Below are 17,360 nucleotides of genomic sequence, written 5' to 3' on the forward strand. Positions count from 1 at the left end.
GTCCTGCACCAGCCGGGCAACTACCATTTAATGCTAACGTATAGTTAAGACCTCCTTGGGTCATACAGTATATGTATTGCCTCTTTCACTTGTCTGCTCCCCAGGTCCATCTCCAATCTTTTAATGGATAAGACATTATTTGATATCTTTACATTTCTATTGTTTCATCAATTGTTTTATGTTTTATTATTGTTTTACAGTTTGAATTTGGTTTAAACACCATGGTCCATATATGCTATTTATTACAAGTCCTTCTATGAAAACTTATCCCATACCAAAGGTCAAAGGTGTGCGTGTTCACTATATCTTTCCAACAATGGTTGGACAGTAATGAAGGACATGTTAAAAAGCTTCTCTTTTTTTTGGTAGTCAAAACTTTAATTAAAGGTTTAGTTCACCCAAAAATGAAAATTATGTAATTAATGACTCACCCTCATGTCGTTCCAAACCCGTAAGACCTCCGAGGGTGAGACATTAATGACATAATTTTCATTTTTGGGTGAACTAACCCTTTAAGGTTTGTGTCTGAACAGAAACTGATTTGCAAAAATAAATATGGAGTACAAAAAGGTTTGACAACAGTCTCCCCTGAATGTAAATTATATGGAAATCCTAACTTGGTATAAAAAAAATTCTCAAATTATTTAGTATCTACTTTAGTTTAAAGTGTGCATGTGTCTCAATTCTTCATTCCCTGCATCAGGTTTCCTTTGAAAGAAGTTTAAATATACCAAAGAAATGAGAACCAAATGATAATAAATCACACCTGGCCAGTAAATCCATGTCAGACATCAGAAGCTCCACCTTCTCTGCACACGTAGCAGGAAGCAACTGTCATATTATGTTTCTCTTTTATATCACACTTATTGCTTTCTCAAATCCTGGACAAAATCATAAGGAAATGAAGAGAAAAACTTTGAAGAAAGGACTATTTCTGAAAGGACTCAGAATAGAGCAGACAGCACAGCTTTGGTGATTTTTTTGAATTTTTTGAAACCAACATTCAGAAAGTGAAAAAACAGTTTTGATTGTCTGAACTTTTACAAACAGTCCAAATGGATTCACTATGTGGAAGATCTTTCCTGTCCCGTGTGCTTGGAAATCTTCAAGATTCCTGTTCTTCTGTCCGTGTAGTCACAGTGTCTGTAAAGAGTGTCTTCAACAATTCTGGAGAACCAGGAACAATCAGGAGTGTCCTGTCTTCAGGAGAAGATCCTCAAAACAGGAACCGCCTTATAATCTTGCTTTAAATAACTTATGTGAGTCTTTCCTGAAGGAGAGAAGCGAGAGTTCATCTGAGAAAGTCTGCTATTCTCACAATGAGAAACTCAAACTTTTCTGTCTGGAGGATAAAGAGCCTGTGTGTTTAGTGTGCAGAGATTCACAAAAACATGCTAATCACACATTTCAACCCATCAGCGAAGTTGTTCCATCTTACAAGGTAGGACAATTTTTTCTTCTTTCATATGCGTAGGGCAACAAATAATATTTATGTATGCTTCTATTTCTCTGCACTATTGTGCTCGCTATGTGTAACATATATGAGCTCACTGATTTTCACATATTTTCAATTGTTAAATTCTATAGGAGGAACTTAAAACAGCACTGAAGTCCTTACAAGAGAAACTTAAATGCAAAGAAGAAATGAAAGGAGAGTGCAGTAAAACTGTTCAGCACATCAAGGTAAAGACACACACGCACACACACACACCTTATGAAAAAAAGGTGCATGGTCTCACTTTATATCCCACATAGCAAATGTTTTCTGGCCCAGCTCCGGGCCACACGATCACGTTTCCCTCGGCCCAAGTACCGCAAAGAATGACGGCCCTGAAGTGGCCCAGAACTGGATTAAAGACAGGGGTCACACATGGGCCATAACCGGCCCAAATCTCAGCCAGTTAATAACCCTTAACTGGCCCTGAAGTGGGCCAATACAGGTTTTATTATTGGTACCAATTCTCAGCCATATGTTAACCATATCACCACCACCCTTTAACCAGAAACCCCAAAAATGAGCCATAACCCAGCCTAATCTTACCCAAACCATGTGAACAAATGAGTCACAAGAAAATTCAATTCTCAAAATTAGTTTATTTAACAATATTGCACAAGCCAATAATAATAATAATAATAACCACATTCAGAATTGTGTAACTGTGTGAAGGCTATTTTATTTAGTACAATCAAAGCATATCTTATTACCACCTCATGAATATATGAATGAATCTAGCACTGAAATGTAAAGATATTATAATGTAATTTTACTCTCAACAAATATAGAGCAAATTAAAAAAAAAAATACTTTACAAACAAATTTACACATCAGAATGTTTGTATGTGTGAGGGAGAACGTGATCCTATTTAGGACTGTCTTCAGACAATTTTTTCCTCACAGCAGCTAAAAGACAAAATAATAATACAAAATTAATAAATACATATACAAACATTCATCCATCTACTGTAAATAAATGTAGGTAACAAATGAAAAATAAGGTTGCTTTGGTGTTTTTTACAGGAAATGATTGCCAATAATATGGCACTATTGAATGACTAACTGGCTTGTCAGAGTTTGACAACAGTATTATGACAAATAAGACCATTTTAGCAAACAAAAACCTTAAAAATGTTGAGATATGGAAACTGTGGTGTAAACAGAGTAACCAATGCACTGTTGAAGTACTGATAATGTAACGCATTCAAAGCATAACATCTTATTTCCACCTCAAAAAAAGTGCATTTAATTTCAAAATGTACTGGTCTGTCTTAAACAGTTACTTATTGCATAGGTTAATGTAAACTAACAATGACCTCCTACAAATACCAAAAACATGTCTTTGTTTATGTGACACAATGATTATTCCAGATTTGATTCTACATGACTGATGCAAATGCTTACGAAATAACAAATTGCTTTCTTATTGTTTTAAGAATGTCTACTAGCTAAAACAAAAATATCAGACATAGACCTATCCTGATTATCAAAGTCAGAGATTAGGTTTAGATATAATTAAATCTGATTGTACAACCTTTGAATCACTTTCAGTTAAAAAAAGTCAATTACTGTTGCTGATTTTGCTGTGATTTTTTAACATCAGTGGGCTACATTGTTCCGCACACTGGACAGGAAGCACCGCGCCTCGGACATCCCGCAGGCCGGTCTATCTCACCCCGGTCGCGTCAATCCTCATATCTGGGTTCTCAAGTTCAAGGGGCAGTGAATCAGCTACCTTGTAGGCAAAATTCACTTCAATAAAGAACTAAGTGGCATCCGAGTTTCATGTATTTCAAAAAGCCCCAAAAATGGGTTGTTATTCTATTTTTAAAGATAGCTGTTACGAGTGATGGAATTCATTAATCATAATAACCAAAATAATCTGCGAGTTTTAACCGCATTTGGCGGCTTTTTTGTAAACATTTTTAAGTTCAATTCTTTCCAAAAGGCCAAATATTGATTTAAAATATCTAACATAACATAACATCTAATGTTAGGTCGTACACAACATAACTTCACTTACCTAGAACAGCGGTTGTCCGACAGACGTCTTCACCCTTCAGTGGGAGAAATTTCAACCGACGCATCACGTGAACCTCATCCACCAACCAGAAAAGCTGCTGTTACCGTGGAGATCGCGCCAAAATAAACAATAGTTGACCGCCCAGTTGTAACTATAACTTTATTTTAAATAAACTGTTATGTAGGGGAAATATATATATATATATATATATATATATATATATATATATATATATATATATATATATATATATGTGTGTGTGTGTGCGTGTGTATATATATATATATAATAACTATCTTGTTAGGAAAATATATTATTTTGTTATCATATTTTGTTTGTATCATTTTTAAATCTGGACATTTTTTTTCAAATGACTCATATATATAAGTCAATTAATATTATTAATTATTAAAATCATTACATCTGTTTCAGAGAGAGGAGAGAGGGGGGGTAAATCTTGCCTTGAATATAGCAGGCCTAAATACTTACAATTGTCCAGTACACAGAGTATGGCACATAATCGCTACACTGATCTGGGCCACACACCTCACATCCACAATCGGCCCAAATGTTGTCTGCCGTCATGCATGCAGTGCCATCATTGCCACACATGGCCCACGGTTGGCTGACATGATGCATGCCAGTGCCGGCAACACGCCAGCAGTGCCATTATGAGGCCACATTTGGGCCAAGTCTGTTTGCTATGTGGGATTAAGTGTCTAACATGATCTCCTAATTAATGTACTAACATTTAAATTAATTTGATACAGTGCACTTATTGTGTACAAACACTTAATGCATTATGTTACTTTTGCCTCATTTATGAAGGAAATGCAAATTCACGTCTGTACAGTAGAGAGCGCAGCTCAAACAAACCTTTAGCTGTGCTGCCGCTGGCTAACACTTGTGTACTTATCCCCTTAACCCACCCTTAAACGCACCCATACCACCAAACCTGTCCTAACCTTACCACCTCAATAGCAGTACAAGTGTTTTGCAATACAACATCATGACAATGTATTGTGCTTAACAATTTTTTCATGTAAGTACATAGAAAAGTAAAATGAAGTGAGATCAAGTACAATTTAGCATACTTTTATAAGGTGTACTTATTACAGTAATGATATACTTAAATACTTTAAGGATTAGTCCACTTTTAAATGCACTTTTCCTGATAAATTTACTCACCCTCATGTCATCCAAGATATTCATGTCTTTCTTTCGTCAGTCGAAAAGAAATTAAGGTTTTTGAGGAAAACATTCCAGGATTATTCTCCTTACAGTGGATTTCAATGGCTACCAACAGGTTGAAGGTCAAATTTACAGTTTCAGTGCAGCTTCAAGGGCTTTAAACGATACCAGATGAGTAATAAGGGTCTTATCTAGCGAATAAACAAAATATCGCCTTGAACGTACTTTCTGCTTCCGCCTTCTTCATAACGCTTACGCTGAATGTTCTACGCCTTCCCTATTCTACTTACGGAACGAATGCGGAGCCAGTTTCGTTTTTTTCCGTAACTTGAATAGAGAAGGCATAGGACATTCAGCGTAAGCGTTATGAAGAATGCGGAAGCGGAAAGTACGTTCAAGGTGATATTTTGTTTATAAAGCATAAACGGTTGTATTTTTTTCCGAAAATGACCGATCGATTCGCTAGATAAGACCCTTATTACTCATCTGGTATCGTTTAAAGCCCTTGAAGCTGCACTGAAACTGTAATTTTGACCTTCAATCTGTTGGTAGCCATTGAAATCCATTGTAAGGAGAAAAATCCTGGAATGTTTTCCTCAAAAACCTTCATTTCTTTTCGACTGACGAAAGAAAGACATGAACATCTTGGATGACATGGGGGTGAGTAAATTTATCAGGAAAAGTGTATTTAAAAGTGGACTAATCCTTTAAGTGTGAAGTGATGTAACATTTTTGGGCACTTTTTTAAATTGCATATTATTTTTAAATAAAAACATATTGTAGTTTACATTTACATTAAATGCAGATAGCTGAGCTTTAGAGTGCTTTTTTGACCCACTTAGGACTTAAGTACATCTTTATATGTCCTTTCATACAGTAATTACTTCTATTGTCTTAAATATGAAATATGGTAAAGCATACTGGCAATGTACTGACAAGTATTTATGGTAAACTAAAATATACTTAAATATAAGTTCTTTTGAAATTCCATGTATTTAAAGCTGCTGTCCGTAACTTTTTTTGGTTAAAAATTATCCAAAATCAATTTTTTAGCAAGTACATGTCCAGCCAGTGTTCAAAACTATCTCTTTACCTTAGCCCGATTCACAACGGTAAACTTGTAATAAAGTTTTCTAATTCAAGTGGTACTGGTAGGTTTCCGCAGGAAATTTGAGCATGCTGCCATTCATCTTTGCGTCTTTACGTCACATCTGTTAAAGGGATAGTTCACCAAAAATGAAAATTTGATGTTTATCTGCTTACCCCCAGGGCATCCAAGATGTAGGTGACTTTGTTTCTTCAGTAGAACACAAATGATGATTTTTAACTCCAACCGTTGCCGTCTGTCAGCCTTATAATGCATGTCAATGAGAACTCCATCTATAAGAGTAAAAAAAAAACATGACAGACAAATCCAAATTAAACCCTGCGGCTCGTGACGGCACATTGATGTCCTAAGACACGAAACGATCGGTTGGTGTGAGAAACCGAACAGTATTTATATAATTTTTTACCTCTAAAACACCACTATCTCCAACTGCCTTCCACATCCGGTTATATATTATGTGCTATATTATGTGAGGATGCTGCAGGTGACGGATCATTTATAGCCTTTTCTCACAGCAACTGGAATAATTAAACTTATGATTTTGATGATAATTTAGTACATTTTAAATGTATTAACTTTAAATGTAATATCAAACAACACACTTCAGTTAAAATTATAATCAAGTATTTTACATGTGCTGGTCAACACATCAAATTAGGTGTTTTTCTTTAAAACACAACAAGATAATTAATAAATTAGATAATTAATGTGGTTCAGATAACATAATATTTTGAGTCTCTGTTGATTAAACCAATCGCCTTCATTGTATTAACTCACTGTATTAATTTAAATGAACTTTAAAGCAACCAGGTAACTTACTTTTTTAACCAAAAATTATTTTTTACAGTGCAGTAATACACTAAAAATATACTTTTATGGTCTGCAGTACACTAAAATGTACATTCAGTGCAACTAAGCACAATGGTAATTCTATAGGTAATTCTATAGTTGCTGTGGTTATATAACAACTATAGTAATATAAACAAATTACGTTACCCAATACTGTCCTAAGTTTTCTTTAATCTATAGGATATATTATACTACAATATACTACAGTTTACTGTAGTAAAAACTAAAGTATACCACAGTATTTATTACAGTTGATCAGTTCACTATAATTAATATTACAGTATGCTGTACCATTCATTTACAAAGTGTTGTTAAATACTATAATAAATACAGTATACTACAATTTACTATAGTATGGTTCAAAAACACTATAGTATTTACTATAAATTACTATAGTATTTTTTCACCTGGGACAACATTGGAATTCACGTTTCTACCTTCAATAGCATTTTAAGAGAATGATTCACAGTCACAAAACTGTAAAGTGTTTCTTTTCTTCTTTTTTTTTTACACATTTTTTACAAGATCCCCTTTCATGGGAACATCGACGCTGCGTACCGCATTGGGAACGCCTCTGCGTAATTACGTCTTGAAGCACTCGTGAAATCAACCAATAGTGTAGCGGGACGTCAGAGCGGGTGACGTCACTGACCAGGAAACTATAAAGCACCCCTGAGAACAAAGAACGCCAGCTTCTGTGTCTTCAGCAAGCGCTCTGTGTATTGTGTGTCTTATTTAGTGTTGTCTGTCATTATCTACAGCAAACAAAATATCTCTTCGTCCGAGGACAAGAGTATTTTAGTCACCAAGCATATATATCAGTATTATTTATATATATTGCAAAAGACACTATTATGGCGGAAAAAGAAAAGAGAGATAAGCAACAGTTTACTAAATGTGCTCCTCCCTGCCCTCGTTTCATCATGGGCGGGGATACACATGATATGTGTGTTGCTTGTATGGGAGTGGAGCATGCACAGGCAGCTCTCGAGGGATCTGTCTGCGTGCATTGTGAGAAGTTAACGCTCCGTGTACTCCGATCACGCCGCGCGTTCTTTGATAAAAAGGAGGACGCCGCGGCGAGTGTTCCCCAGGGCGCGGGTCCCGCTGCTGCCGAGGCACAGTGAAGACTTCACTCCTGGGGTTCACAAATGGATCTGGTGGAGGGGTTAGAGACGGGTCCTGTCCTATCTCGACCCTCACCTGCCAGATCTGCTGCCTCTTCTTTGGCTGCGGAAGCACGCGTAGAGGTTTCTTCCCCCAGAGCGGAGGCACCGGAGCTTCGCTTATCTGTCTCCGAAGAGATGGATGTAGCGAGCTCCGGGGCTGGAGATGAGGACCCGCCATCCGCATCTCCAGCATATGAGGAGCTTTTAAAGGTGTTGATTCAGGCGGTGGCTAAATTAAAAATCGAATGGCCAGAAGAAAGACCTGAAGCGCGAGTTAAAAGTAAATTAGATGATCGCTTTCTCCCCGCCCGAGCACAACCTCAGCCCCGGGGATTGCCGTTCTTTCCAGATCTCCACACTGAGGTGTCTCTGTATAGTAACATCATGGGAGGGAAAGAACACGGTTATACGGCGATGCCTCAGGTTGAAGAGACGCTCGCGAGCTATCTCTCGCCTTAGTCAGTATCGTCGTTAAAATCCCCGACTTTGCCCACCAGACCCCTGCGTACAACATCAGCGTTGGTGGGCAGGGCTTATACCTCAGCGGGTCAGGCGGTAGCATGTTTCCATACTATGTCGATCCTCCAGGCATACCAAGCTGACCTGCTGGGGAAATAGATCAGAGTGGTGAGGCGACTTTTGAGTGTATTCAAGAATTAAGGAAGGCAACTGACTTAGCTCTCCGGGCCACCAAGGAGACGGCAAAAACAATCGGCCGTTCTATGGCAGCCCTGGTGGCCACGGAGAGGCATTTATGGCTGAATTTATCAGATATTAAAGAACGTGATAAAGCAGTGCTCCTTGATGCGCCAGTTTCTGTTCAGGGCCTCTTTGGCGACTCCGTAACATTGGTCATCGAGAGGTTCCAGGAGGCAAAACGTCAGTCTGCGGCCTTTCAGAAGTTTTTCCCTCGCCGCTCTGCTGAGGCTGCTGAGCGGGAGCAGCCTCAGGCATCTACAAGCTCCTCATCTGCGCATAGAGCGCAGCAAAAACTTAGTGTTGCCACCCGTGCTCCCCCGAAAAGATCTTGGGGACCGGGTAGGGCAGCACAAGTGAAGCCTTCCCGGGGTAAAACAGATCTGCCGACTGTTATTATTGCCAAGAAGGCTTCGAAAAAGTCCTGACACGAGGGGTCCAGGACTTCCGAGGGCAGCCCCATCCGGAGAAGGTCCAGAAAAATTAAAATCTATAAAGTTGACCCATCTTCGGTGCCCTCAGGGGGCCATTCTGTCAACCCCGCCACCTCGTGTGTCTCGGGGCACAGCAGTCCCCCCCGATCCTCTGAGGAGGATCGGTCAGCGCTTGATTCGACTGTTCCCTGCCGGTGCGCCGCTTCAGGGCGTCGAGCCAAGTGCTCAAAAAACACCAGAGACCAGCCTCGAGAGACTGGCTCCCATAGTAGAATATTTAGAAGAATGGAAAAGTCTTCCCAATATTTCTCAATGGGTGCTGCAAATGATAAAAAAGGGTTACAAAATACAATTCGGGTTTCGCCTGCCCCAGTTCAACGGGGTCCTTGCTACAATAGTGGACCCCCAGCAGTCTCTGGTCATGGAACAAGAAGTGATGACACTTTTGCAAAAGGGAGCTATAGAGAGAGTTCCTCCCACCAGCATACAGTCAGGGTTTTACAGCCGATACTTCATAGTTCCGAAGAAGGATGGAGGGTTGCGTCCTATTCTAGATTTACGCATGTTAAATCGTTCAGTGCAAAGGCTCAAGTTCAAGATGCTAACACTCAAACAGATCACTACACAGATCAGGTCCGAGGACTGGTTTGTGACAATAGATCTGAAAGACACGTACTTCCATGTATCAATCCATCCTTCGCATTGGAAGTTCCTCAGGTTTGCTTTCGGGGGCGAAGCTTACCAATACAAGGTTCTTCCGTTTGGCCTATCCCTCTCACCCCGCACCTTCACGAAGTGCGTGGATGCAGCGCTGGCTCCTCTGAGACTCCAGGGCATCCGCGTGCTGAATTATATCGACGATTGGTTGATTCTAGCTCAATCAGAGCAACAGGCAGTTCAACATCGAGATGTAGTTCTGTCCCATATGAAGAGGTTAGGGTTGAGACTCAATGCCAAGAAAAGTGTGCTTTTACTGGCTCAGACTACCAATTACCTAGGGGTAGTTTGGGATTCCACGTCGATGCAGGCACATTTGTCCCCTGCTCGGGTGAATTCCATTCTCTCAACCGTGAAAGGGGTGAAGTTAGGCCAGTCACTCACTGTGAAACAATTTCAGAGAATGTTGGGTCTGATGGCAGCTGCATCCAACGTGATACCTTTTGGCCTGCTGCACATGAGACCCCTACAGTGGTGGCTCAGAACCAGGGGGTTTTCTCCGAGGGGAAATCCTTTTCGCACAATCAAGGTCACGCGACGATGCCTTCGTGCTTTGGCGGTGTGGAAGAAGCCCTGGTTTCTATCCCAAGGTCTTGTGCTGGGAGCTCCTTGTCGTCGCAAAATGCTAACGACGGATGCTTCTCTCACAGGGTGGGGAGCGATCATGAGTGGTCGCTCAGCTCAAGGTCTTTGGGAGGACCATCATCGATCTCGGCATATAAATCAGCTGGAGATGATGGCGGTATTTCGAGCACTCAAATACTTCCTCCCAGACCTGAGGGGCCATCACGTGTTAGTTCAGTCAGACAACATGTCGGTGGTCTCTTATATCAACCATCAGGGGGGTCTGAGGTCTCGCCAATTGTGCAAGTTAGCTCATCAGATCCTCCTGTGGTCCCAGGGCAAGCTTCTCTCTCTGAGAGCAGCTTATATCCCGGGACATCAAAATGTGGGAGCAGACATCCTGTCGAGGCAGGGGCCGAGGCCCGGGGAATGGAGGCTCCATCCCGAAGTGGTGGAGCTGATATGGAAAAAGTTCGGTCGTGCACAAGTCGACCTATTTGCCTCGAAAGAGACGTCTCACTGCCCGTTGTGGTTTTCTCTGACCCATCCAGCCCCTCTGGGGTTGGATGCTATGGTACAGACGTGGCCGAGGCTGCGTCTGTACGCATTTCCCCTGATTGATCTGCTCCCCGGAGTTCTGGAGAGGGTTCGCCAGGACGGGGTCTGTCTAATATTGGTAGCCCCGTTCTGGCCGACCCGAGTATGGTTCACGGATCTAGTATCCCTCTTAGAAGATTCCCCCATGGAGATTCCTATCAGACAAGACCTCCTGTCTCAGTTGGGCGGTGCAATAGTTCACCCGCGCCCAGAAATATGGAAACTGTGGGCTTGGCCCCTGAGGGTCTCTCAACTGAGGTTGTAGAGACCACGCTCCAACCACGAGAAAACTGTACGCGTATAAGTGGAAACTGTTTGCTACTTGGTGTAGCCACTCTCAAGTGGATCCGTTCCACTCTTCTATCAGTCAAGTACTGCAATTTCTCCAAGAGAAGTTCTCGGATGGTTTAACTCCTTCTACATTGAAGGTTTATATTGCTGCTATTTCCGCTTATCACGCAAAAATAGAAGGTCTTTCTGTTGGTAGAAACCCTTTAGTTGTACGTTTTCTCCGTGGTACTCAGAGGCTGAGGCCTGTTGTACGCACAAAAATGCCTTCCTGGGACTTAGCCATTGTGTTGGAAGGGTTAGCTGGGGCTCCCTTTGAACCTCTAGAGGAAGCATCTGAGAAGATCCTTACTCTCAAAACCTTATTTCTTCTGGCCATAAGATCCCTCAAGAGAATTGGGGACTTACAAGCACTATCGGTTGCTCCTTCATGTTTGGACTTTGCACCTGGAATGGTCAAAGCCTTTTTACATCCTAGACCTGGATATGTTCCTAAGGTCCCTACAAACGTCCCAGGGCCTATTGTGCTGCAGGCCTTCTGTCCTCCACCTTTTACGAATCCGGATCAGGAAAAACTAAATCTGCTCTGCCCGGTGAGGGCTTTAGACGCGTATGTCCACAGAGCTGCCCTGTGGCGAAAGACTGAACAACTGTTTGTGTGTTACGGTTCTCCTAATAAGGGAGGTCCTGCGTCTAAGCAGAGAATGAGTAAGTGGGTGGTCGAGGCCATCTCTTTTGCTTACAAATCGGCTGGACAGCCCCCTCCTTTAGCTGTCCGGGCACATTCTACCAGGGGTATGGCTGCCTCAAAGGCTTTGATGTCGGGGGTTCCCCTCCAAGATATATGTGATGCTGCTGGGTGGTCTTCTCAGCTTACTTTTGTTAGGTTCTATAACCTTGATTTGGGCTCCACTCCAGGGTCCTCAGTCCTGTCGTCCTGAAATAATAACACAACAGGCATTTGGTCTTATGGCCTAGTTGGGATAGCGTTCCCAATGCGGTACGCAGCGTCGATGTTCCCATGAAAGGGAACGTCTCGGGTTATGTCCGTAACCCTGGTTCCCTGAATAAGGGAACGAGACGCTGCGTAGCTTAGCCATACTCCCTGCACGCCTGTGAGAGTCTGCTTCATCCATAACAGAAGCTGCCGTTCTTTGTTCTCAGGGGTGCTTTATAGTTTCCTGGTCCGTGACGTCACCCGCTCTGACGTCCCGCTACACTATTGGTTTGATTTCACGAGTGCTTCAAGACGTAATCACGCAGAGGCGTTCCCAATGCGGTACGCAGCGTCTCGTTCCCTTATTCAGGGAACCAGGGTTACAGACGTAACCCGAGACGTTTTGTGTGAGTTCACGTGTTTATGTGTGTGTGAGAGAGAGTAGGGTGCATCACTGTTCGACTTGAGACCTAGATGAACTCTTTACAGTTGGTTTTGTGACTGTAAGTCATTCTCTTCAAATGCTATTTAAGGTAGAAACGTGGTCCCTAAATTTGCGAATATCAAACCTTCAACGTCAAACTAACTTTATGCCTGTATTTGCTTTCTTGGAGCCTATATAGTATAACTTACATCACAAAAGGTGCGAGTGTGGTCTTTTATATCACTGTACTAGTCCATTAAGCTATGTTAAGCGTTTTATATGTTCTGATGGCAGGGGAATCCTATGAAGTATGAGGGAAACCCTAGTACTACAACACAGCGCCGCAATATAAAGTTAAGAAAACTTAACAACAGAGAAAAATATATGTCTACCTCAGATTTAACATTTGATCTGTACATCAGCATCGGGGAATAACGTTATAATCTCATTCACTGGAAAGAAAGCTGCTTACATGTAGCCTACACAGGGAAAGTAACCGTAAAGGCACTGAATTAAACATAAATGCAGCTTTTGTGTCTTTATCAGCTTTTCTGCATTTATACTGGCCCTGATAATCATCACACATTCACTTACCACTTGCTCTATTTCTGTGAATCTGTTTTTATGAATGAATGATGACTTACTAGCCTTTGCTTTGGTCTTCATAAACAGCCACTAGCGGCACCTGCTGGTGAAGCCGACTAACAGCAGATGGCGATCATGCATTGGTACGTTACTGTTCTTCCTGCAGTTCCCGGATGTGAAATGTTGAATTTTCTGGTGAATTTGAACCACTGAATTTGTGGAAGCGAATTTGTAAAACGAAATAAAATGGACCGAAAATTGCTAGTTAAATATTATAGGTTGTATTTTTAAACAGAATTAATATTTTGGAAGTGAAATCTGAAAGGTGAATATAAATTACTGAATTTTTAATAATGAAAATGTGTGTGAAATGTTTTGAATTTAAATATTCATAGCTTAAATATACGACCATGTTGAATTTCAGCCCATAAAAATGCAAGCCTTAAAAATACAATGCATTTAAATGCAAGCACAGTTAATGTAATGCATATTTTTTTCAGTTAGTGCAATTCAACAAGCTTTTTATTTCAAAAACATTTGCCATTAATTTACTTCCATACACTTCTTTTTCAAAAGGGACAGTTAATCGTGGACTTGGATATCATGGAAATGCTGTCATCTCTGTGTGTTAAAGGATTAGTTCACTTTCAAATTAAAATTTCCTGATCATTTACTCACCCCCATGTCATCCAAGATGTTCATGTCTTTCTTTCTTCAGTCGAAAAGAAATTAAGGTTTTTGATGAAAACATTCCGGGATTTTTCTCCATATAGTGGACTTCAATGGAGTCCAAACGGTCAAAATTAGTTTCAATGCAGCTTCAAAATGTTCTACATGATCACATCGCTCATTTTCTAAAAAAACAAAAACAAAAAAACATGTTTTAACAACAAATGCTCATCTTGAACTAGCTCTCTTCTTCTCTATTTGAATTCCGGCAGTGTAGACATTGCTAAGTGTATTTCTGCCCTCCACAGGTTAAAGTTTGAACTAATTGTTATATACTTGCACTAGCATATTGTATATGACAATTTAGTTCAAACTTTGACCTGTGGATGGCAGTAATACCCTTAGCTGTGTCTACACTGCTGGAATTCAAATAGAGAAGAAGAAGCGAGCTAGTTCAAGATGAGCATTTATGGTTTAAACTTTTTAGAAAATGAGCGATGGTTTCTCTAGATAAGACCATTATTTCTCGTCTGGGATTGCTGTAAACTGTAATTTTGACCTTCAACCCAGAGATGGGCACTCGAGTTAGAGGCACTCGAGTCGCATTTTAACAGACTTCAGACTCGGACTCGGACTCGACCTGAAATGACTTCAGACTTGACTCGACTCGGCACAAAAGACTCTGGAATATTTTAAAAATGACTCAAGTCTTTTACCCTTAACTACTGATATAATAAATAAAGAATTTGTGTTGTGTTTAAATGGTTTTATAATATCTGCGTCACATATATTTCCTTCCGTGTCGGGGTAGATTGGACTCTTGCCATAGAATTTGATTATATATGTCTGTGCCATAGACTGTAAAAAAATATGGACGTAGTGTCCGTGACGTCAGCCATAGAGTTCTGAACAGCAGTTTTGACCATGGTCTGTGCGCATAAACTCCGAAATGTCATAATAAGAGTCCCATGCAACATGACGGGAGCCACCGTACCATATGTTCTTTCGTTTGGGTTTATTATCACGTCAGATCGACTAGATGCACAGAATGTGGGAAAACAATTAAAGACACCGGAACAACATCATCAAATTTTATGAGACATTGCATCCACAAAGGTTAGTCACATTAACTCACACAACTAGCTATTATACTGTGGTGTTGCTGCATGGCTCATTTGAATTGCCAGCCTGTTAAAATATGCACAAAAAAAATCTAGACTTTAAACCTAGCACTACATTTTATCAATCTTCGTATTATTTGCAGCTTTTCTATTTCTTAATGTGTGGCCATAAGAAAGAGAGATAGAAAGAGATGTTAATCCATTTATTACTTAAAGCTCATATTTTAACGTATCACAATCAGCATGTGTAGAGTTTTCTATTGACATTCTTAAACATTCCGAAGTTTGATATTTTCTGATAATGACTACTCATGTTGCCAGGACGACTGTTTTGTACATTGTAATGCATTATAAAGCAAAAAACTGGATGTACGTTATCCCTTACATCATAGGACCTTAATTTCAAATAAAACAGATTATAGAAAGATATCATTTTTCTATATAATACAACTAGGATAAACTAGGATTTGATTATGATAATTTTTTTTTTTTTTTTTTTTTTTTTTTTTTAATGACTCGAGACTCGACTTGACCCAGAGATGCATTGTGGAGCTTTGATTAATGTACCATATTACTTGGGCAATCTGACATTCAGAGTCTGGAAGAAGATGCAAGACATTGTCCAAAACAGTGAGTCACTAAAGATCTGTTCAGTAAATACTGGAGATATCCCACAAAAATAGACACAAAGCTAGATAGAGGGTTTGTAAACTGAAAAAAAAGTGAAACAACTGTCTCATTTATTTAAGTGCGTTTTTATATAGGTCTAATAGAAAAAATCATGGTTTCTGGTTTAAACCTGTTTTGTTCAGTTAGTCTAAAAGCAAATAACACTCCTCATCATAGAAAAAAATAAAAGAAAACAATTTTTTGTTTAAATAGTATTTTCTCTTGACACCAGAGTGTTAATGTGCAGAACATACTGACTAGAAGATATACATTTTATTATTACTAGTACATAACAGAAAATATGCATATTTTAAACATTAAGGTCTTTTGAAGTTGTCTTTATTTATAGTAAGTAAACTAAATTAAACTAAATCATCCTAATTCTGAAATATTTTATTTGAAATATATATTTAATAAATTAAAGAGATCTCAGTTGTGTTCATCTATGTAGTATTTCTTTCATGGTTCACTCTTGATGGTTCTCTTCATATCAGAATAAGAGCAGCTGCTGATTGTTTCCTCTCATCAGCTCCAGTGATTCTGGACCCAAACACTGCAAGTCCACAACTCATCCTGTCTGATGATCTGACCAGCCTGACATTCAACAAGAGCAGGCAACCGTTTCCTGATAATGCAGAGAGATTTGATTTATTTCGCTGTGTTTTGGGTTCAGAAGGGTTTAAATCAGGAAAACACAGCTGGGATGTGGAGGTGGGAAACAATTCAGCTTGGACTGTCGGAATAATCACAGCATCCTACCAAAGAAAAGGAGACAATTTCTTCAAAGCTGAGTGTTTCCCAGTGAAATACTGGCATAAAGTTGGCTTGACATTGGATGGTCCATATTTGCAAATTTAGGGACCGTCTCTAAAGTTACATACGACATTGTTGTACACGTCTAACTTTAATATCATTTGAAGATAATGACTAACAGCCATAAACTGTAATGTGCTCATGTAGGTGTCAAGCATGATGCACACCTTTAAGATTTTTTATATTTAATAAAATAAGCAAATAAAAAATATTGCTAATTTTTTACTACTGCATGAGCTTATATTTCTTTTAATATCAACAATCTAAAATTATGGTATGTGGTAGATTTTTGATATTTAATAAAATAAACTGTCAAATCATGTGTAAATATTACTATTTTTCACTACAGCATGAGTTCATATTTATTATCAACATTCTAAAAGTTGTGCATCACACCTACATGAACACTTTACAGACTGCAATTCATTCTCTTCAAACACTATAGAGCTTTAAATTATGGTATATTGTGTGTATGAGCATACAGTAGGCTAAGTGAAATATATAACGATATTTACATATGACTTGACAGTTTATTTTATTCAATATCAAAAATCTAAAAGGTGTGCATCATACCTGAAACCTACATGAACACTTTACAGTTGGTTTCATGACAGTAAAACCAACTCTACTGCTTTTTCTGCAGTTCCCAGATGTGAAATGTTGAAATTTGAACCAATGAATTTGTGGACGCAAATTTGAGGACGTGAAATAAAATGGACAGAAAATTGCCTACTGAATATTATAGGTTGTATTTTTAAACAGAAGGAATATTTTGGAAGTGAAATCTGAAAGGTGAATATGGATCATTGAATTTTTAACAATGCAAATGTGTGAGCTGTTTTGAATTGAAATATTCACAGCTTAAATATACAACCATGTTGAATTTCAACCCATAAAAATGCAAGCCCTGAAAATACAATGCATTAAAAAACAAGCATTGTTAATGCAATGCATATTTTTTTCAAGTAGTGCAATTCAAGATGCTTTTTGTTTCAAAAACATGCCATTATT

The 17,360-nt window shown here is 39.4% G+C and overlaps 2 protein-coding genes across 2 annotated transcripts; both read left to right on the forward strand.

The window, feature by feature from the left end:
* The first annotated feature begins 864 nt into the window (after nt 1-864).
* Nucleotides 865-13,460, forward strand: LOC125245027 (nuclear factor 7, ovary-like). The gene is made up of 3 exons (XM_048155456.1): nt 865-1,441; nt 1,588-1,683; nt 13,165-13,460. Exons 1-3 carry the CDS (start codon nt 1,067-1,069, stop codon nt 13,195-13,197), a joined length of 504 nt encoding a protein of 167 aa, XP_048011413.1. The 5' UTR covers nt 865-1,066; the 3' UTR covers nt 13,198-13,460.
* Nucleotides 13,461-15,394: 1,934 nt separating this feature from the next.
* On the forward strand, nt 15,395-17,247 carry LOC125245029 (zinc-binding protein A33-like). The gene is made up of 2 exons (XM_048155458.1): nt 15,395-15,497; nt 16,066-17,247. Exons 1-2 carry the CDS (start codon nt 15,407-15,409, stop codon nt 16,392-16,394), a joined length of 420 nt encoding a protein of 139 aa, XP_048011415.1. The 5' UTR covers nt 15,395-15,406; the 3' UTR covers nt 16,395-17,247.
* The last annotated feature ends 113 nt before the right edge of the window (nt 17,248-17,360 follow it).

This window comes from Megalobrama amblycephala, linkage group LG14 (assembly GCF_018812025.1).
Source record: "Megalobrama amblycephala isolate DHTTF-2021 linkage group LG14, ASM1881202v1, whole genome shotgun sequence".
In the NCBI taxonomy this organism is placed as follows: domain Eukaryota; kingdom Metazoa; phylum Chordata; class Actinopteri; order Cypriniformes; family Xenocyprididae; genus Megalobrama; species Megalobrama amblycephala.

Excerpts from the sequence above, each read along its gene's own strand:
- LOC125245029 (XM_048155458.1), top strand. The coding sequence starts at position 15,407 with ATGCATTGTGGAGCTTTGATTAATGTACCATATTACTTGGGCAATCTG. Across the intron at positions 15,498-16,065 it reads GCAAGACATTGTCCAAAACA|CTCCAGTGATTCTGGACCCA; the intron begins GTGAGTCACTAA and ends TCCTCTCATCAG.
- LOC125245027 (XM_048155456.1), top strand. The coding sequence starts at position 1,067 with ATGTGGAAGATCTTTCCTGTCCCGTGTGCTTGGAAATCTTCAAGATTC. Across the intron at positions 1,442-1,587 it reads AAGTTGTTCCATCTTACAAG|GAGGAACTTAAAACAGCACT; the intron begins GTAGGACAATTT and ends TAAATTCTATAG. Across the intron at positions 1,684-13,164 it reads AAACTGTTCAGCACATCAAG|CCACTAGCGGCACCTGCTGG; the intron begins GTAAAGACACAC and ends CTTCATAAACAG.